Source organism: Mytilus trossulus, chromosome 5 (genome assembly GCF_036588685.1).
Source record: "Mytilus trossulus isolate FHL-02 chromosome 5, PNRI_Mtr1.1.1.hap1, whole genome shotgun sequence".
In the NCBI taxonomy this organism is placed as follows: domain Eukaryota; kingdom Metazoa; phylum Mollusca; class Bivalvia; order Mytilida; family Mytilidae; genus Mytilus; species Mytilus trossulus.
In genome coordinates this window covers 49,134,263-49,146,396 of record NC_086377.1, presented here as the reverse complement: position 1 = coordinate 49,146,396, position 12,134 = coordinate 49,134,263, and the positions used below count along the sequence as shown (strand labels likewise).

General features: G+C 33.2%; 2 protein-coding genes and 1 long non-coding RNA gene across 3 annotated transcripts in view; 1 reads left to right on the top strand and 2 right to left on the bottom strand.

Moving 5' to 3' along the window:
- Window positions 1-12,134, bottom strand: part of LOC134719700 (uncharacterized) — a 114,947-nt gene that overhangs the window by 38,752 nt on the left and 64,061 nt on the right. The window lies entirely within an intron of this gene.
- LOC134719253 (uncharacterized) lies at window positions 5,479-7,630 on the top strand. The gene is made up of 2 exons (XM_063582257.1): window positions 5,479-6,094; window positions 6,721-7,630. Exons 1-2 carry the CDS (start codon window positions 5,574-5,576, stop codon window positions 7,628-7,630), a joined length of 1,431 nt encoding a protein of 476 aa, XP_063438327.1. The 5' UTR covers window positions 5,479-5,573.
- On the bottom strand, window positions 7,962-11,836 carry LOC134718901 (uncharacterized). The gene is made up of 4 exons (XM_063581751.1): window positions 11,414-11,836; window positions 11,013-11,086; window positions 10,002-10,123; window positions 7,962-9,472 (listed from the first exon to the last, which is right to left on the bottom strand). Exons 1-4 carry the CDS (start codon window positions 11,773-11,775, stop codon window positions 8,375-8,377), a joined length of 1,656 nt encoding a protein of 551 aa, XP_063437821.1. The 5' UTR covers window positions 11,776-11,836; the 3' UTR covers window positions 7,962-8,374.

Sequence of the window (12,134 nt, the reverse complement as noted above, 5' to 3'; positions counted from 1 at the left end):
GAGCGAAGTGGTAGTTTTCTTTCCATGTTCCCTTAGAAATTCTGTAGCAAAAGTTTTAAATTTTCCCTGGCATCCGCTTTTCTCATCTCCACCTGATCCTTCCTCAAAAGCCTTTGATGCAGTCCTCACAAGTCTGCATGTTCCCGGATCATTATCCTTGTACGATTTGTCACTGCATGGGACTTTATTATTAAACAACCCCAGTATTGTAGTCCTGTAATATTATATTTTCATTTAAATGTTATATTTAACTTTGCCATTAAAGTGCGAGGTTTGGCATGCCTCAAAACCAGGTTCAACCCACCACTTTTATTCCCCATTAAAAGTGTCCTGTACCAAGTCAGGAAGATGGCCATTGTTATATTATTGTTCGTTTCAGTGTGTGTTGCATTTTAACGTTGAGACGTTTGTGTTTTCCATTATATTTGAGATATTGAGATAAGACGTGGCACAGTACATGTCTATCCCAAATTCATGTATTTGGTTTTCATGTTGTATTTGTTATTCTCGTGGTGCTTGGTCCGTTTCGGTGTTGTGTCTTTGTTCTCCTCTTATATTTAATGCGTTTTCCTCGGTTTTGGTGACCCCCAAGGGTGACTGGGGTATAGAAGTATGGTCACTTGGTCTTCTCCCGACCGGCAGTAAAACGCTTGCCGAAGTGGGGCGTCCGTTTGGCTGTGCGGGATGTATCAAGTTCGCAGTCACGTCCGGTCAGAAGGGGGACGTTAAATCCGATGCCTCGTGTAAAGAGAGTGCCACGCTCTTTGCACGTTAAGAACCCTTGCAACAACTCTTTTGAGGGGTCCGTAGGTGGCCTGTTGCAAGGCAAAAGTTCTGTCCCTATCCAAGATGCCCTTTATTTTCCAGTGGCAGTCCAAATTTTCCCGACCATCATCCCAGATTGCCTCTATCGTATCAACCTACCTATTGTATTTATTGTGAATTTGTGCTCGTCCTGAATATGCATGAAATATTTGCCACTGGACGTTAAGCAACCATCAATCAATCAATCGGTTTTGGTGTGTCACCCCGATTTTGTTTTTTTTGTCCATGGATTTATGAGTTTTGAAAAGCGGTATACTACTGTATTTTATTTAAGTCTAGCAAATCTATGGTTTTTATTTTTGGGACTGTTTGGCTCAACATATTGTGAAAATATATAAAACGTGTTTATAAATCTTTCATATTTTCCTGGTCCATCACGTTTAATAGACTTTTTTATTTTGTTTTAAGTCAGTAAGTAATTTTTCAAGTTCTTTCAAATATTCTACACATTTACTTTTTCCGTGATTGTCATAATAATTTTAAACATCTTTGTTTTTAATATTTATCATAGAGCTCATCTTTATGAGAAATTAAGACTGTTCAGTAATTATTGTTTATTTAATTCTAAAATAAATACTTCTATGAGGGAAAAAAAACAAGTGAATTAATCAAACTTGCCTTGACTAAATGAACACGTGATAATAAAGCTTTTTTAAGATATATTAATTTGAAGAAAAACATATGCTTACAATGCCATATTACATTCATGTAGATTGTTAAAACAATAAGTCTATTTTTATATATTTATTTTTCTAGAAGCCTACAAGATGAATAACATATTAAAGATTAAATTCAATAGAGGAAATGTATCATATACCACACCTCTGAAAGTGAAAGTTGTGACAGTGTCCCCGACAAAGAAATAAAAAGAGGAGGGAATGTGGGGACGTGGGGTATGTGAGCGTGTTCAATAAGGTTCTTTAATTATTAAAATTATCATTTCATATCAAATCCATCAGTCCCAACTATGATGTTTAGTAGATGGTTTTCCAATGTGGAGTAATTTTGATTCTGTGAGATTTATCTTGTAAAATTTGTGATTGATGGAGCTCAAATGTAAATCGATGGCAGGTTTTTACTTTGATGATCAAACTCGAGTATTCCAAAGTATGTATCTGTAGACCCTCACTTCCAACATTCTTCATACTGATATTAATTTCCTTCTTTTCTTCAATTGAATCTAAATTCACCCAGTTAGTTGTGATCCTCTGACCTGTTAAATGAAACATGGTCCACCTAGTTTGTTTTCAACTTTTACTCTTAGATTTTTAAGTGTATACATGTGTTTAATTTCTCCCAAGGGTGATTGGGGAATATAAATATGGTCACTTGGTCTTGTCCCGACCGACAGTAAAACGCTTGCTGAAGTGGGGCGTCCGTTTGGCTGTGCGGGATGTATCAAGTTCGCAGTCACGTCCGGTCAGAAGGGGGACGTTAAATCCGATGCCTCGTGTAAAGAGAGTGCCACGCTCTTTGCACGTTAAGAACCCTTGCGACAACTCTTCGAGGGGTCTGTGGGTGGCCTGTTGCAAGGCATAATTTCTGTCCCTATCCAATATACCATCATTTTCCAGTGACAGTCCAAATTTCCCCGACCATCATCCTAGATGGCCTCTTTTACAACAACCTACCAATTGTATTTATTGTTAACTTATTCTAGTCCTGAATATGCATGAAATATTTGCCACTGGACGTAAAGCAACCAACAATCAATCAATCATGTGTTTAATTAGCTGATAAAATATACCCCCAATGTCTGACTTGTAGAAAAATATTTAATTATATTCAGGTTAAAATATCCAAATAATGAAGAAAACAAGAATTCGAAAAATCACATAAAACACTACATAATAGAAGATTAACATATCCATTTTATTGAGCAGAACAAAGAAACTGGCATAATAACCAAAAGTCTTGTACAATCAGTCCAGAGTATTTTAAAAATGTGCCATGAGCATAATATGCACCAAGGTCTTAATAAAATTGTCAATAAAATGACTGATATATATATTACTGGAAAGCAATTGTGAGTGATACAATGCAATATGTTTAACAATGTGAACTTTGCCAGAAACAAAACAAGAAGGCGAAAACTGCAATTCCAGAACTAACATTTGTCCCTGTTGGTAGTTAAATTGATTGTTCAACGTCCTGTGGCAAATATTTTATGCATTTTCAGTACGAGAACAAGTTCACAATAAATACAACAGGTAGGGCTAGTCATAATAGAGGCCATTTTGGCTGATGGTCGGGGAAATTTGATTGCCTCTGGAAAATGATGTTATATTGGATAGGGATAGAAATTTTGCCTTTCATCAGACCATCAAAGAGTTGTTCTTAACGTGCAAAGAGCGTGGCAGTCTCTTTAGACGAGGCATCGGTCAATAGCCTGACTTGGTACATGACATTTTAAGAAAACCTGGTTTTGTTGCAGGTATCACATGTGTAGAAGAAATCTGCTTGTTTTCTGAGAATCAGTTCATCCCGAAATGACAAAAATTTAATGAAAATGAAGCAGTGCATTATAGTTGACCACATTCAAAGCATATATAAGTACAGCTAACACTTACTTAACCTAGAGGCCCTCAAGAGCCTGTGTCGCTCACCTGTATTTACTGATGGTTTGTAAATCATGTATTTGGAGTAGGGGCAATATAGGGAGTATGGTATTTTGAAAGATCTCTTTGATACAGACTTGAAAGGCAATATGCCAAATTTAATTCGAATGTTCTATCTAACAGACAATTTAAAATAAGAGTTAATTCAACCATGTCTGATATATTTGAACAAGAGATAGGTGTCCCTCATGGTAGTATTTTTTCTGTGACAATATTTAGTCTTAAATTCAACAGCCGTGGTGAAGTATTTAAAAATTGTATTGCAGGTTCATTGTACGTTGATGACTTTTTGATATGTTACACAGGCAAAAATATGAATAACATAGTAATTACAATTATATCTTGGAAGAATTGAAAAATGGGGTTCGGAAAATGGTTTAAATTTTCACATTTATTTATTAATGAAATGCACATTTATACCACATTAAGAACGGTCGAGATGCATTTTTGTAACAAAAGGAAATTGAAGTTTGATCCAGAACTCACTTTATACGGCAACCCAATTAAAATGGTAAATGAAACCTAATTTCTTGGGTTATTTATTTTATAAAAACTTAACCTTTCTATCCCATTGAAACACATGGGAAAAAGGGTACATTGTCTTAATGGCGTGTGCCTAACAAACAGCTACCTTCAGAAATAGCAAACTTCCGTCAAGGTATTGAGATGGACTTTCCAATATTTAGATAAAGATACCTTTGTACCACTATACAAGACACTCGTTCGAACACATTTAGAGTTTGCAAGCTCAGTGTGGCATCCATATAAAATAAAATATATTGATATGATTGAGAATGTGCAGCGCCGGGCAACTAAACAACTACAAGGACTAAAGAATTTAACATACTCAGAAAGACTGCACAAATTAAAACTACCATCTCTAAATTTTAGACGAGTCCGAGGTGACATGATTGAAGTATATAAAATACTGAACGGAAAATATGATAAAGAGGCGGCACAATTTGTTAAATTATGGAAGGATATGACAACACGAACAGGGGTACGCGGCAACAGTCTGAAAATATTTCCACAGAGAGCAAGAACAGAATTAAGGAGGAATGCCTTTGCTCTACGAGTGGTAAAAACATGGAATACACTACCCGAAATTATAGTAACATCACCAACCACAAATACATTTAAGAATAGACTAGACAAATACTGGAAGAACCAAACAATGATGTACGAAGACTATAAATCACCAATCACCGGAAGTGGAGAATATTTAGATCTAGAGACTGATGAAGAGGAACTCTAGTTCCTGTGTTAGTAAAAAAACCTAAGTAAACCTAACTAAGTATTCCCAAAATTCGAAATATGCTACCAGATTATCGGACTCAGGAAATAAAGAAGCAGTTTGCCAAAAAAAAAAAATGCGCTCTACATTCCTCTCCAAAGATAGCACCACATATACTTAGGAGTATTTCTTCTAGTCGACACTGGATGCTTCTTTTGTACAAAAACCAATCTTAGATGCAAGAGTAAAGCAAACAATTTCAGACGATGATACATGAATCCATGTCGTTCAAACGACACATGTAAAATTTCATTGGAACATTAGTAGATAAAATAGAGCAAGATACTGCAGCCATTTGAATTTGATGTATATCATTTTTTTAGGTTTGCATATTTGTTAGACAGATTCAAGTATTTCTACAGGCTGGTTTAATTCTTGTATGCTAGATGGACATGTAAAGTTGTTAGTCTTCAACATAAAAGACTTCCATTCCCTGTCAGAGGAAATTTAATACATGAAACAAGATTTGTTAAATTTTCACTAACATTTTCCACTGAATCTATTGGGCCAAGATCATTATAGATAGAGATAATTGTAAGCAGCAAGAATGTTAGAGATAATTGTAAGCAGCAAGAATGTTTAAGAAAGTACAATCTACAATTACATCCCAATCACCAAAACACAATTTTGTCATAAATCCATGTTTCCTTTGTTTAATATTCAGATAGACCATGACACAGGCTTTTTGGAGCCTCTATTTTTTTTTTAAATCAGCAATTTATCTTTTACCATCCCAATACGTAAGATTCAGATTACCGAACGTCAAGAACTCTTTTGTACATGAAGGTACGTAAGTCGTGTGACGTCGGGGCAACTATTTGTTTACATTGACGACAATGGACTCTGATTTTAAGAATAAAAACGTCCCGGAAATCAAACAGTTCTTGAAAAACAGAGGTGTTAAAACAACGGGTTATAAAAAGAGTAAATTAGTTGAACTAGCTGAAGAAGCGGAATTACAAAAGATTCCCGCCTTTGAACCCGATAATTACATATTCGCAAATAAAATACGGCGAACTGTAGATGGTGTTGAGTTGCCGCATCCCAAGACTGTTATTGATTGGTCTGATGATTTAAATACAATTCCAATAATTGAAGCGTTTGATGTTAATCATTATTTAAAAAACATCTGTAACTGGACAAATGAACGTTTGAAAGGCTATAAAAATGACAACAGTTACCGTCTTCATTCTAATGGACATATCCGTGATGTTAGGCAGTCAAAATTTCACAGCGATATACATTATGTAAAAGCAGCATGTGTACCAGAAGAGAGACAGTCTGCTGACCCGTACGAAGTTTGGATAGTGGTCCTATTTGATGGGTCAATACATTCAGCAGAATGTACATGTGTGGCGTAAGTTCTTACCTGAATAATCCGAGTCCGAGGGTGTGGGTGCCGATAGGGTTTACAGAATAGAGAATAATGGGGTGTTAAAATATAAAGAATAACACAAGAAAATAATGAATAGATTGGTTAAAAAGTATGCTGATAACAGAAAAGAATAATAATATCAAGAATACGGTTATCAAGTACATGTAATTGTATAATTCTGATTAGACATTTATCTTTTTCAAATAAAAATGAAATAATGAGCGAGAAAAATAAAATAAAGATTAAAAAAGATGAATAATCCCATCAAGAAATGCCAAAAAATGTGTATTTTTATTATGTCATCTGTTTTTGATTTTTAACCTACATGGAATGCCACATTATCAGTTCACTCCAAATTAACTGTAAAATTAAAGGGCACATAAAATTAATTTCCAGTTTTTTTCCTCAGAATTATCACCTTCAAAAAAGAGATGCAAACAAGCGTGGATAGTCAATGTTGATTTTTCAGAGACAAAAGATTTTTTTTTCAAGCAACTTTTTGTTTTTATTTTTTAAATTTAGGGAAACATTGGTTTTTTTTTAATGTTTAAATTTCCCTCGAGCACTTCTAAAAAATGAAAACTTCAGTGTATATAATTATTTTACAGTGGTGATGGAACATGTAAGCACGTGGCAGCACTTCTGTTCGGGATGCAAAGATTTTGTCAGGATTTGTCCGATAGATCGGTTATTTCTGTTACTGACAAGGCTGCTAAATGGGTTAACCCAGTCAGAACATCAGCTCCAGTAAAAATAACCTCTTTAGACCTGAGGAGTGAGCCTACAGGACAACCACCAATCAAACCAACAAGTGACCATTATAGGCCATCTTGTCATAACATGTCACCACATGCTATAGAAAAAGAAATGCTTCGGTTAATAAAATCAGAAAACTTACCAGCATGTGCAGCATATGTTCTGTCAGATAGCTCTGGTTCAGAGTATGATTTTGAGTGCCTGCCTGTCAACATACTAGATCTAGCAACACAATTTAATAATGATGATTCTTCAGATGATTCACTTGAATCTTTTATTGAGCACATACATAGAAATATCCCGGATAATTATTTCACTGATATATTCGAAAAGACCATCAGTCAGAGTGATAGTGATTTGTTGTTTTATCAGAGACATGGCAGAATAACAGCTTCCATTTTATATAGTTGTCTTCATTTTACAGGAAGAAACCCTGATGGCCATCTAGTCAAACTCATTTTAGGTCTTGCAAACAGTGTTAATTCAGACTTGCCTGCTTTAAGACATGGAAAAAAATTTGAACATGTTGCTAGAGAGTCTTATCTTCATGACAAAAAAAACTTGCATGATAGTTTAGAATGTAAATTATCTGGGTTTGTAATTGACAACAACAGTCCTTACTTAGGTTGCTCTCCTGATGGTTTAATAGGGTGTAAATGCTGTGGACAAGGTTGTTTGGAAATAAAATGTCCGTTTAAATTTTCAGAAGAAACTCCAATCAATGCTGTTTGTTTAGACAAAACAAACTTTCACAGAAAATGATACTCCACTTATGAAGAGAAATGACACATCTCCGTATTACTGTCAAATTCAATGTCAGCTTGCAGTTACTAAAAGAAAATGGTGTGATTTTATATTATTTACTTTTAAAGGTGTACATCATGAGCGAATACCATTTGATGAACAATTTTGGTCTAATGTTTTACCAAAACTTGCATCATTCTACAGTTCATATGTTCTACCAAAAATTCTGCTAGTATAGACGTTAGAATTCCACATGTACATTTTGTATCAGTTGAATACTTTGTTTGAAGTTCATTACAATTCACGAAATAAAACAGTGATAAAGTTTGGTTATATAATTTAATTTGATTAAACATAACTAAAATAAACAATAATAAACATAATAAATATCATCTTTTATTTTAAGACAACTTATGATATATGCTAAATAGTCTCTATTCTTCTAAATTTATAAAAGACAACTCTTTCAAATGGGAGATAACCTACTGTTGTGCCTAGACGTGTACATCTGTTAGTTTTGACAATACACGATAAAGCCATATTTCCACTACTTATCAGTTTTTGAAAGAAAATTTTAGAACAGAATAATTCTCTTATTAAGCTGTTGATTTTTTTTAATCAAGGAATATAATTTGTAGTATTAACATGAATCATAAAAGAAAAAAAGAAACACTGGAAAAAAATAATTGCCAATCATTGCTCCTTTAATTAATATATATGTCAAATAAATTTCCAATGATTTATAAAACAAAACATGTTTTATTACTTTTGAACTAATGGTTTCATCAGGTTACAAAAAAATCCTGCAACCTTAAGAGCCTGATTAGCTACAGAAAGTGAATTTATTGGCATAACACCACTTAAGAATTTATAAGACTTCAGTCTCTGGATTGATCTTTCTACATGTATTCTCAAAGAGGCTATGGATTTTGATTCCTTAATCTCCTTTGCCGTAAGACATCGTCCTTTTCCATGTTTACATGGTCTGGTAAATGGTGGCATATTTAAGGTGGCACCTTTTGATAATAATAAGTCTTTGATTAAAAAACCTCTGTCAGCCATTACATGATCCCCCTTTTCAATCAGATCAATGAATCCACTTCTTTCAGTAATGCTCCTATCAGAAATGTTACCAGTCCATAAGTCAGATATAAACGAAAAAGCTCCATTTGGTGTTATACCTACAAGCGTTTTAAAAGTGTTCTTTGACTTGTAATTTGACCACGTTTTTGACTGTGCTGTTGGGTTTCTTGGTCTCTGCACATAAAATTCAGTAGCATCGATGATTACACGAGTGTTAGGATATTTTCTACGAAATGATAGAGGCATGTGTTTTTTAATCTTTTCTTTAGATGGCCATTTAATAAGTGGTCCTAAACATTGTGCCATTAAAGATATCCAAGTCGTGAAAACCCTGCTAATTGTTGACTGTGAAACACCAAACAAAAGAGACAACACATATGTGTTTAGTCCTAGCCTCAATCTCAAAAGAGTTATAACAAACTCTTCAAAAAAAGTCAACTTCCTTGAAGCACCAGGTTTTTTCTTATTATTTACTTGCCATCTTTTACCGTCACTTGAGTCGGGACCCATCCAGTATTTCATTTTTGAAGCATGTCCTTCTAATAATTTAAAAATTCCAAAAAGCATTGAAATACTTGGCAGTCCAAGAAAACATTTAACATTACTATTTGATTTAGTCAACTTTTCAACAAGTTTGTCCTTAAGCAGTTCATCTGTATTATTAAACTTCTCATTTAAAACTTTATTTTCCTCTTTGGTAGCATGAAGTTCAACTTGTAGCAATTTAACTTGCTTCTGTAGCTGGTTATTATCTGTCTCATATCTTTGACATTTTTGCTGTGAAAAAAAGTAATAATTATAAATATATAAATCAAGGCAAACAATTTATGAAATTGTTTTTGTATTTTTTGTTTACTTAAGTCAAGTTGGTAACAATAAAAGATTGATTGATTTTTGGTTGCTTAACATTCAATTTCAGTGGCAAATATTTCATGCATGTTCAGAATGAAATACAGTTATATGGTAAAATGACTTAAAAAAAACCATTTACATGTAATACTATATTTCAACATGTTCATGTTGGATTACAAATTTTAAAAGTAAATATATATTTAGTAAAATGTTTGAATAGATCATATTTAATATTGATGTATTAATTTGAATATAAAAGCACCTTGCTTCTTACATTATATCATTTTTGATGTATGAACTGCCATCTAATAAATTAAAACAAATCAATTTTTGATTGAAATACATATTATTTCTATAGTTCATAAGATTAAAAAATATCTTTTTCATGGCTTTTGACTCTTATATCCAATGGAGGAATTTTCAATATCAAATAAAATCCCAATTAATTTCGTACCTCTAAAGCGTTGCTATTTTCAATTAATATCGCACATTTTTCCTCAATGGAGACATCTTCACTAACTTCAGTGCTAGTGCAATAAGTATGGTCCAAACTTGGCTTTTCAATGTAGGAAATTACTGAAAGTAAGTAAATATGTACCATTTAAATTAGAATTATTTGACTACAATTTACATCAGTCAGGATCATAGACTGGTCGATTTTAAAGAATTAAACGTACAAAATGTGCATGTAATTTAGAAAGTTGTAGTACAAAAATGTAGTTAATCATTTTATAAATGGGAACTAGAACCACATGTTTAATAATAATACTTTATTCCGAAAGCAATACAGCTTATAAATAGGATACATATATACACAATTTTACACCAATATAAGAATTTTACAAGAGATATATAATATATATAAATATAAGGTGTGCACGAAAGAACATATGCAATGTAATACATAATACATAATACTAATGAGCCATAACTCTCAGAACACATATCTTTTCTACTGGACCTTTAACGACTGTCCACCAGTATGCCAGTTGATGGTGTACATGTAGTGTGCAGACAAAATTAATCTGAGACTCATATCTATCTTTTCAAAATACTTTTTAAATTTTGTTTTTGAAGTTAAGTTTATTTTGTGATAAAATAATATTGGCAATTATTTTATCTTGAAATTGTGAAGATAAATTGTTTTAAATATAATATATGACTTTTATATTTGTATTTTAATTAGAATAATATTATAATTGTTATTTTAGCATTGTTTACTAATTGATTTTATGTCGTCATTGACTGATTAATCGAATTATTATTGTTAAATTAAATTATGAAAACCGTCCATGCACTTTATATATATATATATGCCTATCTGAACATGCAGTCATACAATAGACTGACCCCTATGTTCCTTGGTTCAATTACAAGTAGCTCCCTCTGATTTACAACAGTACCATGGTGGCACACTGACTATTCAGTCATAACATCAATTTTTTTTAGTTTTACTTAAAATTACCTGGAATATCTGGTATGTTATTCTTTTGTCTTGGTACTTTTGGCAGTTGTGAAACTGTAACAATGTTTGCTGGTCTGTAAAATATATATATACATGTATATTAAAAAATAAATATATCTTCATGTGCATACAGTCCAATATTTAAAAAACACTGTTCGTGAACATGAAAACCATTTTTTAAGTTGTCAAAGCTTATTATCTTGGAGCCTCGTGGACATAAGAGGTGTAATTTCCGCCTCTTTTAAACAGATAAAAGGGACTAACATCTACTCCCCCCCCCCCCCCCCCCCAACACACACACAATTTTATTTTACTGTTTCATCATAATAGGCAAACAAGACAAAAATATATTGAAGAATGAAAAAGAAAGAGGACACTAATTTCAACTATTTGTTACTTACTGTGTTGTCAATATCAATTGTTCAATGGGTCGTAAGGTACTGTTCTTGGTGTCTCTTGGTGTTCCAGTTTTGTAGTTGTTGTAGGCAAATAGGGTTGGGACTGCATTTTCCTTCGTAGGTCTTCCTTCAATAAAATGACGGGAGCAAAGTGCATGCCAGTGACAATTTGGATCGGGATTAAACCCTTCCCTTCTTATCTGAGACAACCAGAGCTTCCTTAGTTTAGGATTCTTTATGACTGAAGGAAGTACATGAAAGTCGACGATACATCCATTTAAAATCATATCAGGATACTTTACAGCATTATGTTTCTTTCGTGAATCGTTGGAGCAACCCTCCGCTATGCAGTGAAAATTCACCATGCTTCTTTTCGAAGCTTTACCGCTCAAAAACTATCATAATAATTTTACATGACGTCCATTATATACATGTGCTTTGACACAAAACATGCCCATAATAACGCAAAATCTCGCAGTAAACGTTATCACTAGGGCGAAACTAACGGTAACCTCAAATACGGAACGGATAATCTGAATCTTACGTATTCAATTGTCAATGTTAAGTTCATGGACTAAATTGTAAAACATAATAAATAATTAAATGTTGAGCTGAAAGTGAGGTCACTGTAACTAGTATCTTTATCAGTTTTACATGTAAGTAAAGTTAAATTGAATAAAATGTATGTTTCTTCAATTCACAGAAGAAACGGACATACTACTAC